This window comes from Triturus cristatus, chromosome 7 (assembly GCF_964204655.1).
Source record: "Triturus cristatus chromosome 7, aTriCri1.1, whole genome shotgun sequence".
In the NCBI taxonomy this organism is placed as follows: Eukaryota; Metazoa; Chordata; class Amphibia; order Caudata; family Salamandridae; genus Triturus; species Triturus cristatus.
The window spans coordinates 1,678,923,607-1,678,938,075 of NC_140590.1; the positions used below are offsets into that span (position 1 = coordinate 1,678,923,607).

A 14,469-nucleotide genomic window follows, 5' to 3' on the forward strand; every position below is an offset into this window, starting at 1 on the left:
GCGCCGGAACTCACCTGGGTGTCAGTTACAGACTTTGCATGGCCCCGCCCGTTTCGCACAAGTCCCCCCGCTGCCAAGTTCAGCTTACAGGCTGAAGTCTGGGGCAGGCATTCTCCCACGGATACAGGGCGCTATAAGATTTATTCTGCGGCTAACACCGATCTATCTCTGCACGAGGCACATTACCCACCCGGCGACTTATCGATAAGGATTCCTGGGAGCACAAGGCTCACTCTGCAGCAGGCACGTTACCCTGCTCTGCTGGACAGACACACCTCTCCTCCTCTAGCGTAAGACACGCCCTCCGTCGGCTCCCGGCCAGGGCTGAGTGTCACTTCCCATAAACCAGCAGACTCGCCCTTTGCTGGAAGAGGGCTGTGCTGCTGTGCACAAACTAGGATAAGTCTCTCATTTCCTGAAAATATTTGCTGACCATTGGTTGAGGAGTGAGCGTTCCGGACGCAGGAGGACCGAGGGCCCTCCGGGGCCCCACACCTGGCAGTGGCAATATGTGACCTGGCCACTCGCCGGGCACGATCGTGGAGGGAAGCGGAGAGGGTGACTCCCGAGTCCTGGTTATGGCACGGAGCAGCTCGCGCGGGGCCTGGGGCCTCGCCTGTGCCCTTCTGTTCGGAATGACCTCGGGCGCAGGAGCCGCACCCGGCCAGGTAGGGGACTTGTACTTACCTAGGTAGATACGAAAGCAGGCGTGACGCGCACCTGTGTAAATACACCGGGATGTTGGAATAGGAGCGCGGATATTTACTAACGGGTGTCAGGAGAGATCTGCCTATATGGAGACGACACATTGTGCAATGTATGCTTAGCCAGAGTCATAAAGGCGTGTCGATTACATAGACGTATTCTGAATATTGTAATGGGGCAAATGGTGAGAAACGCGTGTAGCCTTGTTGATGTACGCAAACAGAGTGGTCCCCACCAGGCGCGCAACACCCATTGGGCTCACCGGGCTTCAGGCCCCCCCCCCCTCCCGTCGTGTGTGACAGCCCGGCTGAGACAGCCTCGCGGGCTGGCGTCCCTCTAATTGCAGCCGCACCAGAGTACTTCACGGGTCTTTAAAAGACCATTTACTCGTTAATGAGGCTTTTGTTGTGTTTTCACCCCTTCTTACAGCCTCTATGGCTGGAAGACTTAGCCCCCCCCCCCCCGAATCTTTTTCAGCCCCCCCGAAATTTGGCTCTAGTTGCCCGCCTGGTCCCCACGCACATGTGAACGCACACGCAAGTACAGATGTTTGGTCAACACGGCAACCTTTTCGCGTGCCTGTACGAGTGTATGCTTATGCTTCCATAACCTGTGTGTACAGTACACACGGGTGTGTGCACCGAATTTGAGAATCTATTTCAAGTGTTCCTCTGTGTGTGTACTGAAACCAGAAATCTTATGCATGTAGGAATGCTTTCCAGTGTGCGCGTGGACTGACTGACTTTAGCAAACCTAAACTTTACTGAACTTTAGTCTTTTCCTTGAGTACTCATCTGTCCATGCACTGACCCTAGAAACATCTTCCGTCTGTACGCAGGTGTGTGTGCTGAATTTAGGATTTGGCTTTATGTTCCATAAGTCATATTCTGTTTTATGCTTGTGCAATGCTTGTGACTATATACAAATTAGAAATCTGTTCCGCGTGTACACAAATGTGCATGCCCTAACCAAAGAAATCAGTTCCACGTGTGCATAAGTATGGACCCTGAATTTGAAAACTATTTCACGCCCACGTAAGTTTCATTTTCATGGGAATTGAAGTGCACGTTTTGTTTACTTAAACCAGGAAGAAGTCTCGGATCCTCTTTCATCCTAAAAAGAAACTGCAGACGGATGATGAATAAAAAAAAAGATGATATTATAAAATATAAAAGTACAAATGTGTGTCATTGAACCAGCATGGCTCAGAATCACCAGCCTGCTGGACAAAACACACACAGCAATAGGGGGAGCATTCTAAAGGTAATCAAAGATACCAAATAATTCACAAATGTAAAATCTACACTGCAGTATCGACAATCCGAATATATGCATTCTCCATTCAGTCCATCGATTTCAGGAAACTGGTTAATGTTCCAAACAACTTTAATATTGCATCTTCCCCAATAAATGTCTAGCTCTGCCAACACGTTTCGTCCTTACAACAGGACTTCATCAGGGATCCCAATTCTCATTGTTTTTGTAAGGACCTCAACATCAACAATATTATTTGCTTTCCATTTCTTAAGTACTCTAGTCCTGTTGTTGACGAAACTGTGTAAAGTGGTGCCATAGTGGTAGAAAGTGTTAATTCCTGAATCTTGTGCGGGTTCCTACAACAAAATGGTTCTAAATATCACCTGATATAACAACAGGGCTAAAATTTGTAAGAAATGGAAAGTAAATAATATTGTTAATGTGTGTTACTGACTGTGTGGGGTTTCTTGGGCAGTGGAACCTTGGGGATGGAAGCACCTCAACTGTGGATTATATGGAATCAGCCACTGGTGTGGTGGATTTTACCTATAACTGCCTTAGTTTATTAGGGTTTTTACGGGACAAAACACGCCTGCAAATACACAACAGGATTGACAAATTGGGCACAAAAAAGGAAATAAGTCCTACTTTTCAATCAGAATTACCACAACCAAATGTCCTTCGAAGAAACTATGCAAGCTTTTATAAGAATTTTGTAATCAAGACTGTACAGCGACATCAGGTCTTCAAATTCAGAGTATCTGCAAACCACGCAGTTTCAAGAATCCCATAATGCTGCTCATTGCAGAAAATCACACTAACTCTGTCCTTCATTAAGGTGCTATATCTCATGAAATTCCATGATCTACTGAGATAAAGTTGGCTAGCTCGCACACCTTCTTACCCTTGACCCCCAAGTAAAACCATACTATCAACTTTAGAAGCAATCCCAGCACTGAATATTATAAATTCCATAACCACAGACATGCTTTAGTCAGAATTAAAAGGATCATACATACAAGGACTTCTTAAGAAGCATAACTTGGACCCAACAGACCTCAACAACTACAGACCTATTTCCAATGCACCATTCTTTGGAAAACTGATAAAACAAGCATTGGCAAAGCCAATAGGTCTTGCTTTTGGGACCTTATTAGTATTTAGTTACGCAGCACAATATCCTATAACTGTTGCATGGCTAAACACTTATAAGGTCCCAAAGGCGAGACCTATTGGCTTTGCCAATGCTTGTTCCTGGATGGGAATCAGCAGTAAAATGTGCGGTGTCTTTTTCTGCTGTGCTGTTTCCATGGGAGAGATCAGAGCCGTTTGTAGCAGGCACCGGGAGAGGGGCTGAGCAGCCTGGCATGCCATGCAACATCTGCTAGTCACACCGGCAGATGAGGGATTTATTCCAGAGCACGGTACGTGTTTTATCATTCAGTGTGTTTAGGACCCCTTGTTTAGGACCCCTTTAGATTTTTTTATTAAATGCAGCGGATTGCCGACATGTGCGTGAGCACGCACTCCAAAGCACCGAAAGGGAGAAGCCGATGTAATCTCTTTAATTAATAATGCTGTTGTTTTTTTTTATGCAACGCAGCATCTGTAGATATTATTTCACAAATTCCCCGTGACATGCACGCACCCGAGGGACATATTTGTTTCTATTTATGATGCAGCGCCGGCTGACCATAATTCTTAATGATGTGCTGTAATTAGTATTCCAAATGTTTTTTTTCTCCATCATTCGCATCACGAAGGAGTGTGTTATGAAGGCGTGTATTAGACAGATGACTTGCTGCTTCGTTTGCTGCTGAAATTCATAGCAACCTTCAGCGTAAGCTACAGTTTTTTCATCTTTTTTTTGCAAATGCTTTGGAGTTTAGTGCAGGCGGGGTGTAGGTCATCTGCTTGGCGGCAGTTGTTTTTTGTATTTTTTTTTTTATATGGATTGTCAATGCTGTCCCAGCCCCTCCTCCTCTGGGTGGTGCGGTCCAGCCCAGTGCTCTTAGCGGCTTGTGTGCAGGGATGTGGAAAGTTATATGATGCTCTTTGGAGACAGACACAAGCTCGCACAGACCACAGACAATACTCGCGCTGTCTAATACCAACAGGCAAAATGATGCTGAACTAAATGCGACTGAGTACATATTTCATAATATAGACAGTTACGTTTGGAACCATTCGCCTAGAAGCTAAATCTGTACTTCCAAAAATAAGTATAGTTTAAAATATGAATCTTTATTAATGTTTCTCTTGTTTACGATTTGCTAACAAGCCCGGAAGTTGTGGAAGACGCGCGGCCACGAGTCGCACTCTGTGGTGGGGGAGGAACGTGGAAGTGGGATAAGGGAGGGGGTGTCAAATGGTGTGCACTTTCGCGGCCGCTTTGATGTTCTCAGTGGCCGCGCGGCTCACTGAGAACATCAAAGCAGCCGCGAAAGTGATCAGACGGATGACAAATGGTGCGTGCGCCCGACGCACATGCACTGTAGCTGGAGGCCTCAAAGAAGCACTAGTTTGCACTTCCAAATGCCGCTTTCTATAGCTCTCGCCAGAGCAGCGCTAAAGCGCTGGCTCAGGCGAGTCCTAAAAAGGGCCATCTTCTTACGCTAAGAAATTTCACCTGTCTGAATGCCCTCTGTATAATTGAGTTTGTATATCCTCAGTTTGTTATCAGTTGAGATCCAAGAGAAACCTTCTTTTGTGAGACATTCATTGTTTCTGTACTATGCCAGGTTTTAAATCCTGATTGTGAAGGTGAAAGCAGGGAGTTAACATAAATATATTTGTTTAGTTTGCCTAACTATGGTAAGTTGGTGATTGGTTTGTTGTCGTCAAGGTATATTGAATCGGCATTGGCTTTTTAGGATTGGTGAGATTAAGTCAGGTTTTGAGCAGAGTCACTGGAATTATGCAGCAAGGAGGACCAATTTATGCAGCAGGATTTACTAAATTATGCAGCAAAAAAAATCGCAAACGAGGAGATGTAATTCGGCACATTTTCTATTGCATGACTTCATTATTTTGTAATTTGTACACATTTAACACTATCTGGGAAATGGTATCACCTCATTAGTTCAAGTCTGTCACCCAAAAATAGTAACATACAACAGAAAGATGACCAGTCAGACTTTGCGAAAGGCCTCCGACTGTGCAGCACCTCATGTAGCTACCGCTATATCAACTCAAAGTCAATTTTGGTCAGTTTGAGCTAGAACCACATTTTTTTGTTAAAATCTACACATTATGAAGCAGATGATGGACTACATGGAAAACTGCACCAAATCCCTAATTATGTGGAAAATGCAGCAGCTGCAAAATTGCATAATTCTCGTGGCCCTGTTCTTCAGGCAGTCTGGTTGGTATCATTAGTAGCACTACTGCCATCTAATAACATAGTGTATTAGGACTGTAACAGAATAATAAACATTCCCTCAAATCCCTTTAATTACAAAAACACAATCAGGAATACAAAGCAGCACATAACTAATGTATCTGCATCAGTAAAACAATGTTGCAACTAACTTTCCACTAGAATAGAAGTTACATGCTACTAATTAGTGTTCCAACTGTATTAATTGTTGCACAATACACGACTGACTGCAACACTTACAACTAACGCCACAGACCCGTTCCAGGTACCATGGGGTAGCATGCTGCTTGTTTGCAAAGCACTTTAGCTCCTCGCTAGGGGTAGTAGGCACTATATAAATCTACCATATAATTCAATACATGCTTACACAAGTGTGCATGTCATAAGCCAGGAACCTGTACTGTGTCTTTACAAGTGTACTAAATTCAGGAACCTTCTTCATACCTACTTAAGTGCAATGCTCTGTTCCACGCATGTACAAGGGAGTAAGCATGTATACTGATATGAGGAATCACTAACATGTGTACACAAGGGTGCATACACTAAACCTACAAATCGTTTTTGTACGTGTGTACACTGAATCTAGGAATCTGTTTCCACTTATATTCCTGTCGTATTTTGTTCCATGTTTACACAAGTACACGTGTGTACAGAAATTTGGAATCTGTTCCACAGTGAGGACATTATGGGCCAGACTGATGGGACGATGGCAGACATAGAAGCCAGTAATAGTATATGGATCAAGAATGCTAGCTCACAGTCAGTACTGAAGCTTTGAGAGATTCATGGCACATGCAAGGACCTCACTGCATCCCCGGGTACAGCAGATAACAAGCATTTTCAATGCACTAGGTCTCGCATTAGTGACACTTTGAGCTACTGAAATTGCAAATGATAATGATTCTTTTTTTTTGTTAAAAAATAAACCAGCAGGGGCGTGGCTTGGCGCCGACAGCAATGGCCGCTTAACCGATCACCACCGATCCCAGACTCAGATACGAGGAGAACTTTATCCCCCCCCCCCGCGGCTGCTATGACGGGATGTTGAGGTCTGGAGGAAGCTCCCCCTGTCCCTGCTCAGGAGGGCTGCACTGTTTAAGATGATGGCCCTACCCCGATTCTTATATGCTCTTCAGAATTATCCAGAGGTGGTACCAAGGGCCTTCTTTCACAAAGTCGAGAACCTGCAGAGGGAATTGTTATGGGATGGCAAGCCGCGGATAGCACTTGGTAAGCTCACGCTCGGCTGGTATGATGGAGGCATCGCCCTCCCCGACATAAAAAAGTATTACTGGGCGGCACAATTGGCCGCTATCAATCAATGCCAATACAGGAGTGGGGATCACCCGGCGTACGGTATGGATAGGTGGTTACTGCCTGGTGGTGACTTCACAAGAGCACTTTATTCCAAACCAACTAGGTTCACGCTTACCGGGCCCACGAAGCACGCAGTGCAGCTGTGGCGCATAGTCACCAAAGCGTTAGGATGGGCCAACAAGCTCACTATGGCCACCCCTCTCTGGGATGCTGAACAGCTGGGAACATTGGGGCACACTAAAGGTTTCGACAAGTGGGATCTAATAGGTATTTCGCACATCAGAGACCTCTGGGAGAGGGCGGGAGTGATTCCCTTTTCGAAATTACAGCAGACATACGAAATGGCTGACTCAGAGCGCTTCCGATATGCACAGATTAAGCACTCACTGCAGGCTAAGATCCCCGCTGGTGCGACATTGCCTGAGTCATCCCCGCTCCAGGACCGGCTGCTTGACGGGCACCTGCCAGATAAATCTATATCGCTCACATACAAGAAACTCATTAACAACACCCCTGATCCCCTCACCGCGCTACGGGAGAAATGGGTGCGAGATGGCCTCGAAATGGACGATGAGGACTGGCAGGTGGCAGTCTCATCGCCAAAGGAAGTAGCCATATCCGCCAAACTCCGCCTAGTCCAACTAAAAATCCTGCACAGGGCATACCTCTCAGAGACACAGTTACTGTTGATGGGCAAGAGCGCTGATGGGCACTGTAGGAGACGGTGTGGGATGGAAGGCGGATTCATGCACATTCTGTGGGAATGCCCGCTAATTCAATGTTACTGGGGGAAAGTCTTGAATTGCATGAGCGGGATCTGGGGTGTTCCACTGCAGCCTGAGGCCAAGAGATGCCTATTGAATGTCTGGGAGCCCACAGATCTGGATGTGAGGGGGAGACTGTGGGCCACTTTAGGGCAGATGATTGCTAAACGTAACATAGCGCAGGCATGGGGGGCCACCATGACACCCACACTGAAGAAATGGAAGGAGGACATGGACTGGTGTATGTTGAGGGAGAAAACGGTCTATGGGGCTCGGGGGTGCCCTCACAAATGTATTGCATTGTGGACTAAATGGAATGAGTACCGGGGAGGACTGTGTGAGCCCCCGGAGGTCCCTGCACCCGAAGAACACTGTATGATATAAATACCATTGCGTGGACTGGTGTGGACTCCCGGAGCAGCCGGGGAAATATGTGCCGGCTTCTAAACCTTGTGTACCATTATGCTGTATGAAGCAAATATCTGTAAGCATGACAGAGTTGTTTATTTCAATAAAAAGATTGAAAAAAAAAAAACAGCAGTAGAATAAGTAATAAAAACAAATTCCACTAAGCAAGGAAAGAGTGGGGTATCACAGGCTGTTACTAGGTGTCCCTGTGGAGTTGTAAAGGGACCTGCATTAGCCACATAAGATACCACACCCTTAATGCAATTGTAAATAGAAAAATTGCAGCAGAGCAAACATTTCCATTTGTTGTATATTAGAAATGAGATGTTTGGTAGCTTGCGTTTTAAAGGCACCATTTAAATAAACAAAAATGAATCATTTTTAAAACTCAAGTTAATATATATATCACTTCCATGATGAGCTGCAATCTTTCTCTTCATAATTGCATTAAGGGTGCAGTATCTTATGGGGCTAATAGATGTCCCTTTACAACTCCACAGGGACACTTAGTAACAGCCTGTGGTACTGCATCCTTTCCTTGCTTCCTGGAATATCTTTGAGTACTTATGCTACTGTTGGGATATTTTTTAAACAAACAAATAAAATAACTAACATTAGCATTTGCAACGACAATAGCTTAAAGTTTATTAAAGCAAGACCTATTGCATTGCAAATGCTTGTTTATCTTGCAAACAGAGTCTGAAGAAAGTTGTAAAGACCTGCTTGAAATTGGATGCATGTTTTCTTATCAAGGTCTTTCCGTGGATCTCCCTTGTGAGTTGTCTCTGGAAAAGGCTGAAGGAGATGTGGTCGATGGAATATGCAAGAGTGATCTTTAAAAAACAAATAAGGCACATTCCCTTTTATACACTCAACTAACTGTACGTATTTTCAGAATGGAAAAACAATTATAAATCCTTATGTTGGCAAGAAAATAGTTTTTAAGGGCTTCAGTACCTATCCAATAAGGTGTTCCTACAGACAGAAACATTTTAAGTAGTATGGCTGAAAGAGCAGTGAAAATAGATTGGATCACGATTGATCCAGTATCGGTTTGAAAAATCCACAATCTATTGTGGCTTAGAGGCTGGTTTCTCAGGTTGTTTGGGACACAACCGGAGTACTTTCAGAGGGGCAAATAAGCCAAGTAGAAGTGGTTAAGCCTGAATAAAGTGTGAAGAAAGATAACTTTATTGGTACATAATTGGAAGCATACTCTCTGGATTAAAAGCAGCAGTCTAGTAGCCTGTGATGGGACGCTTTTCAATGTCAAACTATGTATTTGTGCATCACATTAGTTCGCCGGGAAACCTCCGGGTAGCTGTGCGCCTTATAAATTTAATTTACTAAAAATAATAATAATAATAGTTTACAGTAATACAATATTAATGTGCGTGCATCACGGATATTATACAGCACATGCAGATTGAATAAGTGATGCAAAGTACGATTTAAATTCCTGTAAATGATTCACTCAAATAAATAGTGTGCCTATCGGATGTGCATGCTGAATGATTGCAACTGAATACAGAGACTGAAGGCAGATCATTTAACTCTTCCCCTACAATATGAACTCAACGCACAACATCAGGACTGAACTGTTAGCAGGGAACATGTGTAAACACTGAATACGAAGGAGAGCTACTGCAACATGCTCATGTAGCTCTTATTTGACTAGGCATGTCACCTTCATTTGCAACAGATGCTTTATCTAAATACACGCTAGATGTCTTCCCATTTCAGTATTGCAATGGTTTGATTTATTCTGAAGTGAGAACTGGATACAGGTTCACGAAACGGTGGTGGTTATCAATCAATTAATCAATCATGGTTTTGTTGAGCGCGATTACGCACCCGTAAGGGTCTCAAGGCGCTGGGGAGGGGGGGAGGTGCAGGTTCCAGTCCATCAAGGAGGAGGTCTATCGAAGAGCCAGGTTTTAAGGTTTCTTGTGAAGATGGAGAGTGATGTCATGATATGGTTAGCAGAATATATCATAGTTAAAGGCAATATGCAAGTTAAAGATTGAACATAAGTAGGTACAATATGAAGACTTGTAGAACCCTCATCTAAGTGGGTGAGAAGAGAAAAGTTCTGGGGCCATGCTAAGGCTCTATCCTAAAAGCCAATGTAATGTAAAGCTTGCAGAAATGACACAAACTTAAAGCCACCCGACCCGAAGTTCACAGATGACCAATTAATTGTTACAGCACGTCACCGTAGCAGATGTATAAACTACTATGGCATGTGCGCACACTCACACACACACACACACACACACACACACCTTACATTGCTGACTCACAAATGATTATAGCTCACCTGCAAGAAGGGCTGTATTATAGATCAGGATTTTTCAAACTTCAGAACTACATTACAAAGCATCTGCACACAGTGCCAGCCTACAAATCATAAGCGCACACATACTTTACAAATACACACAGCGGTGACCTGCAGATGCTTGCCGCATACTGCTGACTCGGCAATAATTCACAGGTCTATTAATAGAACTGCCCAGTGTTTAGAGAGAATGGAAAGAACAGGGAGGACTGCTTTAGGTCAACATAAACAGCTCGTCTCGCACTGTAAATGCGACCAAGGGAACTTCAAACACATGGGATGGGTGGGGAAAGAATGCTTGCGGTCTTAGGCACATTCTCTCAGATGGATGTTTTCTGCACGGACCATCTTCATTGGGACACCTAGTAACAGCCTGTGGTACTGCACCCTTTCCTTAAAAATTAATATAGGCATTCCATTACCCAATGGCCTTAGCTCTCAAATGCTCAAACTCGTTCCTAAGGCCACTGGGTAATGGAATTTAAATATTACTTAAGAAAAGGGTTCAGTACCACAGGTTGTTACTTTGTGTCCCAGGGACATCTAGTAACAACCTGTGGTACTGTACCATTTCCTTAAGACCTGATATTTAAATTCCACTACCCAGTGACTTTTGGAAGAAGTGCAAGCATGTCTTCCTTCATTAAGTTTAATTTTTTTCTTATCCCAAAGGCAAATGCTCACGCTGCTCGATCCTAAAGCCACTGGGTAATAGAAATCCTATATTAGGTCTAAAGGAAAGGGTGCAGTACCACAGGTTGTTATAAGGTGTCCCAGGGACACTAAGTAACAGCCTGTGGTACGGCACCCTTTCCTTAAGCCCTAATATTTAAATTCCATTACCCAGTGGGTTTAGGAAAGAGTGCGAGCATTTTTGAGCATTTTGATGTTAGGCTTTTGTAGCCTTTGCAGTATGCTGTACTTTAACTTTAAATGTTTAAAGTTAAAGTGTGCAATGCCGTCAATGTTAGAAAAGCAAAAAAGTAGATAACAAAAAAGCTGGCCCCCACCATTTTGAAATGTATTGCCGACATTAACGTAAAGGTGGTGGCCACCTTTGTTGTGTGATTATTAACTTTTATAATATTGAGGCATTGTACGCTTTAAAGTTCATGACCAGCAGCGATAAAGTCTGTCGGCAGGGCAAGTAAATAAGTAGATAAAGCAGCTTTATCACCATGACAAGTAAATAAGTAGATAAAGCAGCGGGCGGGCGTGCAATATGAGCAAATCATTTCAGAAAATAGAACTCACAGACTAGATAACGCAGACCATGCAGCAACACAAGTGAAAGGTCCAGTCCTCATCAGAGGTTACAAAAGCAGAAAAGGCAGTACTAAGGAGGGCCTACTAAGCCTATTCACGAATCAAAAGCAACCATTTAGAATGGACAGTAAAAGGAACCAATTGAAAAGATGGGTGGGAAATGGGCAGAGCTTCAGATACATACCTGAATACTGCATGTCTCAAAGAGACAGCGCAAGTGCTGCGTAGGCGAGACCTAAAAATGGCACTATTGGTCCTGGTGACAAGATAGGAGATTGTAAAGGAGAAAAAGGACTTGATGGAGAAATGAAAGAAGTTCAGAAAAGAGAATAGGATTTTGGTATGACTATGTTGATCAAGGTGAAGAATTGACTCCTCCTCCATTCACATATATCTTTGACTTTAGACAGTCCTACAGTCCCTCTTGCTGAGCCTATCTATGAGAGAAGCCCTATACTTTCTCTCCTCTTTTGCCACTATCTCTACCCCCAACTCTGTTTACCTCTTGACACATGGACCTCTTGTACAAGAAACTGCTGTGTTCCTTTTAATCCAGCCTTGCAATTGGAGTCTCTCATCACCACCACAGCCACTACAGCAAGATAGCAAATCCTAAATAGATGAAGAATCCGTCCAGTGCCTTTTTTCACTTAGCAAATGCACTGATCTTTACATTTAATTGCTTCAACCACCCTTTATTTGCCATTCCTCATCACTCTTTCTCTCTTCTTTATAAAGTCCCAAACTTCCCTACTAGAGCATTATTGAATCAACCTACAAACACATGTATTTCATGTTATTAACAGATTTGTTGGTTATCTGCTAGAAACATGGTTCTTTATAAACGTCTAACACTAGTTTTCAAAGCCATTCATGGGTCATCCCCAGGTTGTCTCTCTGACACCAAAAACTTAAGATCAGCCAAACGGCACTTCCTGTCTTCATCCAAACCCTCTGGCTCACTTTCTAGTTCTTGGTCCCACCTTCTAGGACCAACCCAATGACATTCACATCCACTAGCCATTAAGATCAGCCCATCATTACATACATTTAAAGCAACACCAAAACTTAATCTCTTGAAATGCTAAGGCAATAAAGGTTAACTTGCCCACAAGGCACTAAACAGTGTAGATATGTTAATTTGAATATATATCACTAATGGGTAGGTGACTACCTATTTATTCTATCTGTGGTGTATTCTTCCTGTTGTATTGAATTGACAAGTCCTTCCTGCTTTTTTTGTGATACTATATCTTACACAGCACTTATCATTTACAACCACATTGGCTATTGTAATTCCACCCAACCTGTTTACTGCACTGTGTAATTAATAAATGTTTGTACTATTGTGCAACATTTCTGATCCAAATGTCATATGCTACTACAAAAAAATGAAAATAAATCCCTATAAGTATATGGAGTTTAGAGGCTTTGAGGGAGCCCAAATAAGATTGATCTTGAGTAAAAAGCTTCGTAGATTTGGGGGATGAAGAAAGAGCTGTGTAAATGCGAGAGAAGAAGTAAGAGGAGAAAAGGGACATGAAAAGAAGAGCATGACAAAGCGTCATGGGCCGAGGGAAGGTACAGGAGTTGAAAAGGACATTTTGGAGAACATTGAACAGTTACGATAAACAAAAAGGCTTTCTGGAGCAGAGCGCGAGAGTTGGAGGAGATCCAGGAATGCAAATGCGTTTTATGGATAGATGGTGACATGGAAGTGACAACTTTAAAGTTGACCTCTGAAACAAAGGGGGAAACCCAGTAACCCAGGGACCTGGGCTGGATACTTTTTAACACAAAGGTGGTCCCTATCGGGGAAGTGTAGCCCTTGACTTCCACAGCAAAATGTCAAGAAGGGGATACAAACACCTCTAACGCAAATAACTTAGCATTAAATATTTATCTTTATATTTTATTTTAGCAACTTTTTCATTGGTTGTTGACAGTGAGAAGTACAACTAATATTTGCTCTATCGAACAATAGGTGCTCCAAAAAAAAGGGGGGTGAAGGCGCAGCCAAAGTGACTATAAGTGCAGAAAGTACATACGTGCTATGTACAGCAATATATACATGTGGCTGATAGGGATAATAGAGTGTTAGAGATCGACCCCCGCTAAGCGAGTGTTGATAGTCACCATCAGTTTCTTGAAAAACATTCCACATATAATGTTTTTTTGTCGACGTTTTGCCCTCCTGGACTTAGATTATTTAGAACGAGGTCATCATCAGGGAGCAGAAATATAGGAGGCACCAACTAATTGGGGCAGTTAGTCCACCAATCAAGAGAATCTTCAAACATCAGTCGTCAAACAGTTTTCAAAATAGGTATTCATACATGCTATTTTGGATAGAATGTATATAGGCACTGTGAAATCATATGTACATCACTGGTTCAGTATGAAATGGACCTCACGGAGGTCGCTCAAGTTAGCAAATTCCCTGCAGAAAAGTGCACTAATTTAGTGTATGTGACCGGAGTAGCATCTCTTCTGGGCCCAGCTGATGGCCCAGAAGAGATGCCTGAGTTTGGAGAATTAGCAAACAGAAATTGCAGTGCAAGACTAAAGAGCACTTGAAAACAGATTTAATTTTGACGAGGAAAGGCCTCCTTACCAAATTTCAGCCTCCGGTCACATACAATACAATAGTGCACTTTTCTGCAGAGAATTTGTTGACTTGAGCAACCTCTCTGGTGAAAAGTCCAGAGTGATTCCAAGAACTTGTTTTCCTAGTGCAGTGCATGCGCGCTGCGCTTGGCTCCACCTAAAAAGCAGTATATGAAATAGAGTCAGAACTTCAGAGAGAAAACTGAGTTGGTAGTTAATTGTGTAGCATTACTTGAGGACGTTATGAGCCAGGATGGAAAGATTATAGAGGAAAAGAGGGTTTTGTGGACTAGCGTGAGGAAATACATCTGTGAAAAAAAGCTTTATGGACTAGATTAAAGAACCCAGATGGGATACATGGACTTTAGGAACTACTACTCGGAACCTTGTGAAGTTGTGGAAGCTGAGAAAGGAAGTACTGACCAAGG

The 14,469-nt window shown here is 43.3% G+C and overlaps 1 protein-coding gene across 1 annotated transcript in view; it reads left to right on the forward strand.

The window, feature by feature from the left end:
- Positions 1–326: 326 nt before the first annotated feature.
- LOC146812689 (tumor necrosis factor receptor superfamily member 3-like) overlaps positions 327–14,469 on the forward strand; it is a 131,953-nt gene continuing 117,810 nt past the window's right edge. Inside the window, exon 1 of the mRNA XM_085619793.1 lies at positions 327–668. Within this exon, the coding sequence (XP_085475919.1) occupies positions 579–668 (90 nt within the window). The 5' untranslated portion in view covers positions 327–578. The remainder of the gene's footprint in view (positions 669–14,469) is intronic.